Source organism: Rousettus aegyptiacus, unplaced genomic scaffold (genome assembly GCF_014176215.1).
Source record: "Rousettus aegyptiacus isolate mRouAeg1 unplaced genomic scaffold, mRouAeg1.p scaffold_m13_p_1, whole genome shotgun sequence".
Classification (NCBI taxonomy): domain Eukaryota; kingdom Metazoa; phylum Chordata; class Mammalia; order Chiroptera; family Pteropodidae; genus Rousettus; species Rousettus aegyptiacus.
In genome coordinates this window covers 5751094-5764975 of record NW_023416284.1, presented here as the reverse complement: position 1 = coordinate 5764975, position 13882 = coordinate 5751094, and the positions used below count along the sequence as shown (strand labels likewise).

At 41.8% G+C, this 13882-nt stretch overlaps 1 protein-coding gene across 10 annotated transcripts in view; it reads right to left on the bottom strand.

Annotated features, from left to right (window-relative positions):
• Nucleotides 1-13882, bottom strand: part of KIF1B (kinesin family member 1B) — a 120936-nt gene that overhangs the window by 44602 nt on the left and 62452 nt on the right. For 9 of the 10 annotated variants that reach the window (XM_036228492.1, XM_016163590.2, XM_036228497.1 and 6 more), the window contains one exon: nucleotides 13713-13785. In XM_036228492.1, coding sequence (XP_036084385.1) covers nucleotides 13713-13785 — 73 coding nt within the window. Of the gene's footprint in view, nucleotides 1-7066; nucleotides 8860-13712; nucleotides 13786-13882 lie in introns of those variants that run through there. The other variant, XM_036228523.1, reaches the window with a different exon arrangement.

Here is a 13882-nt window from a genome sequence, read left to right as displayed (position 1 = left end):
GCTAGTTAGCCGTGTGGATATCAGGTCTCGGCTGTGTGTCTGCATCTAGAGGCCAGGGCCACGGTCCAGGTGGAGAGTACATCTGAGTCCACACAGGAGCCGGGGTGGTGGTTTGCAGACAGATCGCCTGAGACTGGGCCTGGGTCCCTCCTCGGTAGCTCTGCGATAGGAAAGCTGTAAGACGGGAATGGCGAGATCTGCTTCACAGAGAGGGTTCAATGGGCTGATGCACATAAAAGGTTTAATGGTGCAATAAATGCTCAACACGAGTTATTATCTTCATTATCATCTGTGTGAGCATGGAGGGAAAAGCCACAGAAATGCATCAGATCACCTGGGAGAATGGACAGATACAGAAATAGCCAATGTCTGTGGCCACAGAGACCACGAAGGAGCAGCCAGTGAGGTCAGAGGAAAATAAGAAACCGAAAGAACACAGTGTCCCAAGAAGTAAAAAGTAGGCAACTGTGTCAAATGCCAGACATATTTAGTAAGATGAGGACTGAGAAAACACCTCCAGATTTGTCGCTGAGGAGATCTCCGGGTCCTGCTAAGAGTGGCTTCAGTCAGGTAAGGACAAGAGCCTGACTACAGTGAGCGCCAGCAAGAATGGGGGCAATAAAAAGAAATACTGAAAGGTGAGAAATTCAGTACAGAAATCTTGTCTCAAGGAGAATTTCTGTATAAATGAACAGAGAGACGGCGTGACAGCTTACAGGAAGCAGGGGACCTTCTGGAAGCTGGTGAAATGAAGACATGCTTGCATGCCGACAGGAACGATAACCAAGGAGAGAAACTGATGTAAAAGAGAGGGGAAAATGTTCAGCAAGTCCTCTGGGACGCAAGGAGCAAGGAGCAAGGCGGAGAGGAGGGAGGGGCCCCTATGGGTGTGGATGCAGGACAGGGGCGGAACCGGAGTGGGAAGAAAAGCAAGTTTTCTTCTTTTTCTCAGCAAAACAAAAGATCATCAGTTGAGGGCGCGGAAAGGCCATCTTTCATCCCGAGGTGCCCGCTGGGAAACTTTCAGAGCACCCCGGGTTCTCCCCTGTCACCTGTCACAAACGTACTGTGTAACTATCAGTGCGACTGTCAGATGACTGTCTCCTCCGCAACTCCGTGAAGTTCACAACGCCAGGGGTCTGTCACTCAGACACATAGTCACGTACTGATCTTCTTCTAGTTAACAGTTCTCAAAAGTGACTATCTTCTAGATCAGGGGCCGGCAAACTATGGCCGGAGCCAAATCCAGCCCACTGCCTGCTTTTGTAATTACTTTTCCAGGAACCCAGCCACATCTGTTCCTTTGGATATTGTCTGTGGCTGCTTTTCTGCTACAACAGAGTTGCACAGTTGTGACAGAGACCATGGGGCCCACGAAGCCAGAACTATCTACTATCTGGCCCTTTTCAAAAAGCTGGCCAACTCCTCCTGTTCTAGACCAACGGTTCCCAGCAGCATCTGCTCACTAGGGAACCTAACAGAAATGCAAATGATAAGGCCCCATCCCGGACCTTCTGAAGCAGACACTTTGGGGGTGGGCCCGGCGAACTGGGTTCCCATAAGCCCCCTAGGAATTCTGATGCACACTGCAGTTTGAGAACTACTCTTCCAGGAAAAGTGTGCGGATGAACGGGGACGCAAACAAGACAGATGACATACTTATTCTCGGCGAGTTTACGGTCTCATGGAAGAACCAAACAAGTACATGGACAACCACAGGGTACCATGATTACAAGAGTGAGAGTCGGCCTGGGCAGGAAAACAGTGCAGATCTGTTAGAGGAGTTAAGCATGATGAGAAAGGAAGTGCAAAGGCCCAGGGGTGGGACCAAACTTGGCAGTTCAAGGGCAAGTCCAAAGGGCCTGCCCGTGAGAATGTTCAGAGAGGCAGGAAAGAAGCCAAAACACGGAAAGCCTTGTAGGCTGCGATATGACGTTCAGACTTTACACAGATACAGACAACAGACTGTGGTCACCAGAGGGGAAGGGAAGTAGCGGGCAGGACAAAGAGGGTAAAGGGGATCAAATACAAAGAAGCCGAGGCTTTGGGTAGTGAGCACACAATAGAGTATACAGTTGGCACATTCTAAAGTTGTATACCTTGAGATTATATAATGTCATTAACCGATGTTACCACAATAAAGTTAATGAAAGATCAAATCAAAAAAGTCCAGATCTTAAAGTACAATGGGAAGCCACTCATACAGTCTGATTTGTTTTTAAAAGTTGATGATGGTGGTTGCTACGTGGACAGTGGATTACAGGGGTCAGGAACAGAAGCAGGGAGACAAGTTAGGAGGCGCTGCCGTGCTCTAGGTGAGCGATCACGGTGCCACGATTACACGAGGCATCTCCGAAGGAGGCGGCGTTCAATGTAAAATCAGTGTCCCCATTCTGGGTTTTCTGGTTAGGCTGTTTTTGACCTTTGAGGTGTGGCTCCTTTGTTAATACTTTCTTCCTCTTTTAATGGCAGATTAGCAAGCAATAGCCGGAAGGGAGATGTCGACACCCCAGTTCTTGTTAATACCCCAGTTTTCCACCAGCAAAGCAAGCACTGTGCAGGCAGCATCTCAGGGCTATCCCTCAAGGGCCCATGTCACCTAAAACCCAAAAGGCTCCCTTTCTCACAATCCCTTACTTAGTCTTGTTCTCATCCACTTTACTTTCCACTGGTGACTCAGACGAGAGCCTTCATCACCTTGTGGGTCTGTACACAGGATTTACCCTACCCGCAAACTGATTTGCTGATTCTACCTGCAAATAATCTACCAGAGTCATCCCTTCTCACCTTTCTCCCTGCCTTTGTTTAGAAAGCAGCTCCTCATTGAATTCTTAATGCAACTTCCCAACTGGAGCACTGGACTCTGAATTTGCCTCCTTCCAACACATCCTCCCACCTAGGGCCATTTCTAAAGGTGAATCTCCCTGTGTGACATCATCGGGTAGCTTCCCACCCCATTCAGGATAAAATCTCGACTCCCTAGCACTCCGGGATCTGGCCCTCGTCCCTTACCGTGCCCCGACACGGCTGGGGCTCAGACCACCTGAGGCTGCCCAGCCCTGCCAGGCTTCCTCCTGCCCCTGCCACCCTCACTTGGAGAAATTCCCAGTTGTACTCCGGGTCTCTGTGCTTGGCTCAGGGCTTCCTTCTCTGAAAGACTTTTCCCACGCTCCCCATTTTCACCCCATGCACACGACTATCACCGCGTGCACTGCACGGTGGCATCCAAGTGGTGCTCAGGCCCGGAACGTCTCCACCGGTTTGTTCGACAGCAGAGGATACAAAGCATCTCAAGGGGAAGAACATCAGGCCCGCGGGAAGTCGACCCAGGCGCTACCATTCCCTTGAGCTCCCAGCGTCACATTAAAAACTCATGGCGGGGGGCGGGGAGGGACCTCAGGGAGAGTCTACATTCTACTGCGCGATGTGTGACTGTGCCGTTTCTCAATATATAAATGCCACGTCCAAATGTTCACTCGGGAAACATCTTCCGCTTTGTCCTGTCCCACCTCTAGCACACCACCAACGCTCTGGGTGGAGAAAAGCTAAACAGTTACTCAAAGCATTTCAGAAATTTAGTTCCTGTGCATGTGAAAGGAAGTAGACCACTTCATTTTTTAAAACTTCAAATCATAATTACGTAATAAAAAAATTGAAAACACAGTTTAAGGGAAACTCAAAGAAACCAGTAACTGATATTCGACCCCCCCTCATTCACCTTATGGTAGAAAAGTTTTTATTTAAGTAAAACGTAGCATAAAGCAGGGGTCAAAGATCCCATTTAAGAGAGAATTTTAATAGCTAGAAAAGGGTAACAGAAGCAAAAGCTTAAACTAATGGAGTTCGCGTAGAAATAATGTTTAAAAAGATCTGGACTGCGACCGCCTCCGGATGCGAAAGCGATAAAAAAAGGTCAAGACCGGGTCACGGGCCCCGCTGTCCCGCTTTCCCTCCCGCGTCAGAGAGAAATCACACTCTCAAAAGATGGTTCCGCTTTTATTGAACAAGGACTTTATTTTTTTACCATCACACTCTCCCTTTCTGATAAGGTAGATCTCACACTCGAAGACAATCTTTAACCTTTTTTTTTTTTTTTTAAGAAATTGGGGAGAAATCCATTGTCCATTAACAAGAAGATTTTACAGTAATGATAGAAGGAAATCAACACATTTCACAACCTAGAGTGGTTCAACCTAAGTATCTAGATTTTTCAGTCTCGGGAAGGTGACATAAACTGGACAATTATGAAAATGCTCACGATGCAGAATGTGGCTCTAACAGCAGAGCATGAATGCTTGCTTTGCACTGTGCCTAGCAGGCGTCTTCCTCAAGATTCACCAGGACACACTGCTTCCCCTCCTCAGAGCCTTTTGCACAAGTCATTAAGGCAAGTTTACAAAGGACCAGTAAGGCACAGGGCACAGCAGCTGACCGGAGGTAATCTACGTAACTTCCTGTTGTCTAGTAACCTTTAATACAGACACCTGTGTGGCAAACTCTGCTTTGCTTTCATTTTTTTTCAGCATCAGCCTGCACCTAAAGCACAAAAGGTCACTTCAAGTCACTTCAGTGAAATAAACAAAAAAGTGGTTTTTTTCTTTTTTTCGGCATCGACCTGCACCTAAAGCACAAGAGGCCACTTCAAGTCACTTCATGGTATAAACAATACTTCATTGCATTTCCAGTGGAAAGGAGAAGTTGCAATTCCAAGTGCTAGAGAGGACTAGAAGCAAAGATATAGGAAAAGCCCTTTGGTTTAGACTTATTAGATAAGCAGAGTATCTTTAACTTTCCAAGGAATACCATTTTGGTTTGTGAAACTATACCAATTAATTAGGACTCCTCTACATTTCCATTATTGTCAGATCGTCATATAATTTCAATAGGAAAAACACTTTTGCCATTTCGCTATGATAATAGCTAGGAATACTTTGATAATATACTGGTTTAGTGATGACCATTTCTCTTTGGTCTTGTTGCATTTGAGTTTAGGGAGAGATACTGTCAAATGCAATAATAAACAACAATATCAGCTACACCAATAGCTCATAAACGCATGGCACTAGTTACTTATTTAATAAAAAAAAATTCGACGAAGTAATTTTATCCACACAAAGTTATTTCCTAAGACAAGCATATGCTCTAAAATCCATGAAGGGACATATGCGGTCCCTTCAAACCTTGGTTCATTTCTTTCTGGTCATCTAAAATTAGGGGCTCCTTTTGATATCTAAACATTTCGGCTGATATCTAAACATTTCGGCCAAGATGAAGGCGCCTGAATCGACAGATGAACCACAAACACAAACCGAATTCTCTAGAATATCAGTTTGGGTAGAGTGCTTATCGCAACCCACATTTGTAAATGAAAATATTATTTTTAATTCTACAGTGTCACCTGGTCACCAGCAGGAACTCTCTCCCAATGTTTAGTGGCAAAGGGAGGCACCTGCCCATAATGAGATGAAAAGACCACCACAAAAAAGAAAATATATAGACCTATCCTATGCTATCTCAGGTTAGGGAAATGAGAGCTCGCTTTTGCTCTAGAGTTGAAAGTCGAGTAATTATTATTAATATTAGAAAATAATTTTTTTTTTTGCAAGAAGGGAATAGTTAACGTATCTTTGTCTAAGAAGAATAAAGAAAGACAAGTGGCTTTTACACGAGATCCAATGAAGTGACTGATTTGAAGCAGCCTACCAAGGACATTCAAACCACACGGCACAGGAGATTGTCGTCTCAATTAGTCAACCCATTACAAACGGCATTCACTGGGTCTAATCTGCCATAAAACCTCAATTGAAGACTAGGACTACTTTAGCTATGAAAGAAAAAATATTCCCCAAGGTTAATTGGAAGCAACTTTCTGTGCATTAAGAAAGCATTTTCTTAGAAGCAAATAAAAAATACTATGATTAAAAATAACGTGCTCTAATGAAGCATAGTGCCCACACGCAAAGGAAAAAAAAAAAAACTATATAATCACAATCATTAAGGCTTCCTTGAATGCTAATTGCTATCTTGGCTGCAATTTTTCACACCATCTGGAAGACAAGCGTTGGATAGATGACTTAGTGTGACTTAGGCATCGTCAACAACATGAAGTCAGGCAGTCTCACAGACAGATATCTCTGGCTCTTCACACCGCCTCTTTAAAAAGTTTCTGACAAGTTCAAGATATGAGGAAAGATGTAGAAAACTATTCTTTTCTTCTCATTAAAATCCGTCCTTTTTAGTAATTCTCCAGTGAGGCAAACGGAGACAACACAGTAAAATGAGGTATTGATACATTTAACGTTCATCAGGGCTTTTCTCTGCTTGCTTGTGTATCTGTGAGCGTTACTACTGGTAACCAAAGAATAGTTCGTTAGACTCTCCTTTGCTCTAAACCCAAAGGTAACCTACTTCAATACTTCATCATCTGCTGAAAATAAGTAGCACACAGCCGTAAGCTGCAGCCTTCTTCCCATGTGCCACCTCTTCCCTCTCTCTGCCAAATAACCTCCCTATAAACTTATATATACTGCTCAGAGCATCACAAATGTATTTTTCTGGTATTTCTGGTGGCACAGTTTTGGTGAATAGTTCAGTGCGTGTGAGAAATGATCATTTCGAAACTCAAACTGCAAACAGAAATCCAGATATGGTGCCAAATATTTCAGTATTATGACAAATTTCATACATACACTGATACATTCAAAAGAAAAAAAATCCTACTGAAATTAGTTCTGTGTAAAATGTAGAATAAGATGTAAAGTTCTGTGGAAGAAGCAGAGCTATGTACTACAAAATGTGTCTGAGGACGTTTTGTTTTGGCTTCTGAAAAGTCCAATTATCTTTTTTAAAAGGACAGACATGGATGAGAAATCCAAAGCTGTGTCCACAGAGTTGCATGTCATTATTTTTAAACTAATGTCTAACATTCATGGGGAAACAACAGACATTTAATTCTACATATGCAATTCCCCTTTTGAATGTCTGCATAAACCAAGGGGCAGGACTTTCTGGATATCAGATCAACTTATTGGCGTTATGAAAACATAACAAACTTAACACCAAATGAGACCAGTCTGTAAATAAGTATATTATCTAGGCACCAAGGAGGAGAGTCTCAGAAAAAAAAGAGGTCTCAGTGTTTTGTCCAAAATTCCAGAAACTGCCCATTTATGGTATACAAACAAAAGGGAGGTGTTGAAACATTTACCAGTGTTTTATGTTTCGACAGTATGAAAATCAGTTAATGTTTGTAAGAACGCAACATTCAAATCAAAACGTAATTAGTAGGAACTCAAGGCCAAGGCTAGAACCAACTCAAATCATGAGCTAACATCGCCCGCTTCCTCTGCCGGGATTTCAAGTTTGTCCAGTAATTTATACTGTGGTTTCTCGGCCAGCTTTGAGATTGGGTGCCGAGAACTGTCGCCTCATCCGCGGAGGTGTCACAAACTGGCCACAGTGGTTGGCTTTGTCAGTCTGCCTCTGACAGGAACTGGCCACACTGCCCTCTAACTGACCTCCAGTGTTATAATTACAGTAAGACTGACGATGTTGATGGATATGGCGCTTGGCCTGGAAAGTCTGCAGATCGCCGGTGGGGTGACCACCGTGGGAGGTTAACGATTCCGAGGAGGCAGATGCCTGGCAGCGCGCACTCTTCTGCTGGCCATTATTGAGGGAATTGCTCCTCCAGCGTAACTGAGGTGGCTGTTGTTGAGTATTAATATGCTGCTTGCTCACTTGGATGTGATCTTGACTTCGGGTGCCCTGAGAGCCCCATGGAAACTGGGGGTCCTTGGAAGCTGCTCTACCACCCTTCTCTTGGCTCTCCTCTTTATTTCCTTTCCTTCCGTCTTCATCCTTCGGTATTCGAAGCTCTATAACCTCGTCTTCCGTTATGATGATGTGTGTGCCAGGACTCCAAGAGTTCCGGTGTCTGGGATTGCTCTTAAAGGGGAAGCGGGGCTTCCGGTTCTCAGGAGGGATGAACCGATGGGGCACGTTCTGCCGACGAAGCTGCTTCGTTATCTCCTGCTGCTGCAGGTTCTTGAACCGGATCTGCTCCTGCCTCATCCAGCGCAGACGTCCACGTCGGAAAGCTGGGTCCCCGTTCATCAGCTGGGAAACACGCTCTTCCTTCCCAAGCTCCCCGCCGTCTCCTTTGCTGACGTCATTCTCAGACTTGCTACCGACGCCGGCACCGACAGGTTCCTTCACTTTGTGGTTTCCTTGGGTCTTCTGTTCCTGCGACCCGATCAGTGGCAAGACTTTCTCCATTTTGAGCATTTTATTTCTTAAGACTTTTATCTCCTCGTCTTTCATGTTATTTTGTTTTTTGACCTCTTGCAAAATATCTTCCAGCTTGTCTATGTGAACCCTGAGGTCATCCACGTCGGTTCCGCCTTTGCCACTGGTCATCATGTCTTCGATCTTCTCGTCGCCTACTCCCACGGTGTCCCAGACATCCCTGGCCACCGCCCTCCAGGAGTCCCGCTCGTTAGGATCTTTCTTCCCGTACGTGGCGCAAAGCTCTTTCATCTTAACGATGGCCAAGGCTTCAATCTCCTGCCGACTGTGCCTGAAATCGTTGAGCGCCACCTCGTAGCAAATCTCTTTGACAGCCTGAATCTTAAGGTCTGAGATGGTGACCCACTTGGAATCTTTACTCAGGCGCCTTCTTTGGGGTATCTGGTACATTTTAATTGGTTCCCGTTTCTTCCCACTGCTCGGGAGGCCACATTTTTTAACAATGGTTTGCAACTTGCTGGGAGGTAGCTTTTCTCTCAAAGAAGTAATCAGTTTCCAGCTCTCTTCACAGGACCTCTTGTCAGAATCATCCCCGCTATCAGAATCCGCGTCCTTTGGAAAAAGAAAATCAAAAAATGGCCCCCAAATAACCAAAATTAAAATGTAAAAAATGAAAATCAAATCGAAGAGAAAAAGCAAGCAAAAAAAGCCTTAATCAAATTTAAAAACGAAACAAAAAACAAAAACAAAACCCTTAAAACAAAAACCCGAAATGATGTGCAAGTCTATTAAGACATATGCAAACTGTAGATTATTATTAATATAAAGATGTGCTTGTTTAGTAGCACTAACCCACATCTCCACTTTCTGACATCAATAATGAAATCTGCAAGCAAATTTCTTAGGAAGACTGAAACAGTGAGTCTCTCACTGTAAAGTCATATGAAGTTATTAACAAAATGTTGTGAAACCACATCTCCACTATCTCAAGAAAATGAAGTCAAACCTACACCCCGTCCATGCTAACACCCATGCAGCCACTTCCCCACATTTGCCTTGGTTATTGCTGTTGCTTCTTCCAGAAACTCTTTCCCCCATGAGTGAGCACAGATGCCATACAAGATGTGACGAGCAGGCGGATTAACAAAGGTTAGTAAGGCTGTAGGATGCCACGTTTTGTTTAGCTTTACTAAAAGAGCAGCCCTAGAAAAAAGTTAGAAGATGAGAAAGTAGGAAAAAAAGCAAACAGGGATGATGTTAAAAATGCTAAGAATCTCTATTAGCAGACCATGTGAGGTTCTCATCAACCAAACTGTTTTTCTAGACGACAAGAGGGTTTTGAAACTAGTCTTTCTGTGAGCATATATTGGTTTTGCTATTTTTTTGTGTGTGTTATGTCAAATTGATCCATTTCATTTGTACCGTTAGTTTGTTATCGAGAGAACAAGAAAGCATAAAAAAGGATTGTTATAGTGGGTCTGTTATTTTATTTTTCACACACACTTAGATCAACAAATATATCACCTTCAAAATTTTAATAAACTTCCAGAACATAAATTAAACTAGGCAAATATATTTTTAATAATCATTTTCAATTCTTCGATATTTTAATAAATACAACTTAAGAGATGTTTTCTACCTATGAAAACTCATGTGAGTTCTAGTTATCTGAGAAATATCACTTTAAGTGACAACTCTTCTTGTCAACACATAAAACACAAATATCATATTCTGTTCATGTGAAATGGACTCACTTTAAAATGTTTTCTCTAACTCTGTCTTTTTGGCTATCTTTGCACCATTCCCTCTTTTTCAAAATATTTTACTAGGCCTAAACCCGCAGCGTGACTGGATAATAACCAACTGAATAACAACCAATTATTCTTAACTAACTCAAGTAAATCTTGATAACATGAATCTTAATGGGAGATATGTTAGATTTATAATGCCCTATGACAGATAAGATTAAGAAAGGATTTCTATTCAGGAAATACAAGTTCCTGGGAAAACACACTACTCACTAGCATAGTTCAAGATAGTCTAGTAAATGAAAATATTCTTAATAGTCTCTTTTACTCGGCTGTGATTACCAAAATTATCTCTAGTAAAGCAGTTTTTTTTTTTTTAATCAAAACTGATAAATAGTATCTTGCTTTCTATACCAAAGATTTTCATGTACAGTTCTTTCTAGGGACCAAAAAAACAATTTTTTAAAATAATGACAATAATTTGGCCCCTGGATTTGGAGAGGTTGCTACTGATCTGTTTTATTTCTGTTGGTCTATAAATGGGTACTAAACCAATTTGTAACCCCTACCTATTTGAAAATTTAGCAACAAAAAGATAAAGCTAAATTTACAGATTCTATACTTTTTTCACTTTTAGTTTAAAAAATAAAAATGGCTAATCTTAAGTGATAGACATTAATTAACATTAGAGTAAAAAGTACATTTGACTCCTAAAAAGGTTTTCTGGCGAATATATATAAACTGAGTTTTACAAAACACACAAACTCTCTGATTCTTCCAACTTAATTGACTACTATCCCTTTTTCCCCCTGGCTCCTTTTTCTTTTTAAAATTGCTTAAGGATAAAGAGAACACTACTTAATATAAGAAATAGCAAATATTGTAATTATTGCTTTAATATCATGATTAAGAGATAAAAGTTATGTCTTTAAACTCCAAAATAAAACATAAATAAGAGTCTACATAAATCTGAAGGAACTCAAATTAAATCAAGTGGCCATAATTTTCTTTCTTTTAAAATACAGTCATATTGACTCTGCAGAATATGTTCTCCATATGGCTCAAACATATCCCCCATCACATACAGACTGTGATACTTGAGAAGTCTGTATGCAACATTTATGTGCCAAGATGTAAATCTTATCCCATGTTTTTTTTTTTTAAAAGACTTTAAGATACTTAGATTCATGTATTTTACAGCATTGGAAAAATGACTTAGGTCGGTCCAATTTACATGTCACTAAAAGATCCTTTCCTTTTTAATTAAAAACCAAATGCAAAGTGGGCCTCCTGAAGAGACTCTGCAAGAAGCTTACACAAATAGAAGAAAGAATATACCTAACACACAAGCACAGAAAGGACCAGGTATCTAATAGAGCACTAACTATAAGAGAATGTAACAGTGTGACGCACATGGGGAACGATCATAATAAAAAACTCATGAGCCTGAATTCCGTTTACTACTGTCACTATGCAAAAATGATTACATATAATAAATGTTAAAAATATTTACTGAATAATCCCTTTGGTATCCTCTCAATGTTTATTCATAGGGCACATTCAAAATGTATCTGTTGGATGACCAATATAGGATCATAAAAATACATTTTCCATTCCGTTTTGTTACTGCTAGATATACTTCAGGTGAAAGCATTAAAAATCGATTCCTCTTAAGGACAAGAAATTTAAATGAAATAGACAGTTGGACTTGTCGGAGGAAAGCAATCTCCTTACTTTAAGATCTTCTCTTGAAATCCTAGCTTACTCTGAGAAATACAGAACAAATGACAACCGGAATCTGATTACTTGCAGACCAAGTGTGTCCTTTGTCTTATTTCAGAGCAGAGAACCAGCTCATGGTTAAGGAAAGCACCAGCCAGCACTATTCTTTACCACCTAGTTACTCGAAGGCTGGTCCCAGGACCAGCAGCATGGGTACCACCTGGCAGGCGGTTGGAAGTCCAGAATCTCAGGTCCCACCCCAGACCTAGTGAATCAGCATCTGCATTTTAACAAGACTTCCAGGTGGGGGAGAAGCACTATTCTACTGCACAGAACGAACAGTGAAGGTCAGAAGACCTCAAGTTTAAGCCTCAGAACCATGACTTAATAGGTACTTAAGAATGGGCAAACAGCATTTCTTAGCCTTGGTTTCCTCAACTGGTAGTGGTATAAACAGGAGATAATACTATTTATATATACATCTACTAAAGAGGGTTGTTTCAGAAATTAAAAATAAAAAGATGAATGTTAAAGCCTTCTGTAAATTATAAAGCACTACACAATTACAAGGCACTACTATTAATAAATAACGGCCTAATGACACCTGTCTTTGATCTCTCACAGACCATCAGAGGCATGTTATTACATTATCCTACATTATTAAGATGAAAGGCTCCTTCATGTGTGATAAACCTTTCAAGCCCCTAATCACACTGTCGCTAAATCCTTGATTTTATTAAAAACTAAATGCCAGCTAGGCCTTCTAAACAGACTCTCTATATAACACTGCTATTATCTTGCCCCAAAGCCTTGATTTATTCTTACAATCCATTCATTTGGGGCTTCAATATAATTTTGAGATAACGAACTGGTTAACCCACCGCCAAGCCAGAGAACTGAGCTGCCCTGGAAAGGGCTGCTTTTGCCCCAACCCAAAGCAGAGCATGGCCGTAAGGCTGCGGTTTACACACAGCATTTTAGATCCTGTATTTTGTGCTCAGGAAAGAAACCAGTATTCCAGCTTTCTCCCTAATACTCCCTTATCTCAGGTTCATGAAATTTAAAACTTGAGAAGTTCCTAAACTTCACCCACCATACCCAAAGGTGTATAACACCTTTTCCCTACATACCAAAGGAATGCCAAGAAGCTTCTTATAACAGGTGCTTTGTTAACCAAAATTGGATGGCTTTAAAAATGAAAATCTAATTAATAGATCAGCTAACTCATTCACAAGATTCCATTTCTATCAAACTTTACAAATCAATTAACATCATAAAATGCTAAAGCCATTAGCATTACAAGCTGCGCCCTTAAACTAGCTTTTCAGCTGCTCGCCAAACCCTTTCTCAACCCAGAGAAACCAGGCTTCCCCTATCTGACTTGGCTGTATGGCCCCTGCTTCCACTGTCACCCACATGCCACGGTAACCCTTACAGAGGATTCAGACTCCATGCAGGGGAACAGAAAAGGATTAACACATGCATCTGTGCAGCAACACTTTTAGACAAAGTTTAACTAAAAAAAAAAAAAGTAAAAGTAAAAGTCTGCCCAGCACGAGAGAACAACCCCTCAGGTCAGCCCACGAGCAGAGAATTAGTACTATCGGGTGATCAGAAACAAAACCAAGGCAAACGCCCACCAAATTCGATATGCAGAGTAATTATTATTAAAAGAACCACCACTATGCATACTCAAAAATTACTATCAAGAGGCAAAGCCTACCAGAGAAGCTCCCGTATTTTCTCAAAAAGCACTTGGTTTTGACAGAAGTAATGATTTGACTTTAAGACATAAAAGGCACAAAATTGTACCTTTATGGACAGGTTTTCAGCTAAGGTACCAGGAGTTCATTCTCCATTAAGGAAGGGAGAGAACAGTGTATAGTATCAATGAGAGCTGAGCAAGCCATGTGGGCGCGTGCTCATCCGTGGGACAGGGAAGGTACGAGAGCAAGCTGCCCGTTCCCCAACAGAGGATTCAGGATGGACTCCTACCAGTCTCTGCTGCTCCAGGAGAAGGTCTGCTTCTTCCTTCTCCTTTTTGTACAGGATCTCCATTTCCTGTAACCTACAAGGAAAAGAGAAACGAGAGGAAAAGAATACACGATGAGATCACTGAGCTGTTGCGTAAACCCTATTACGTTTAAAAGAAGTGACAGTCACGT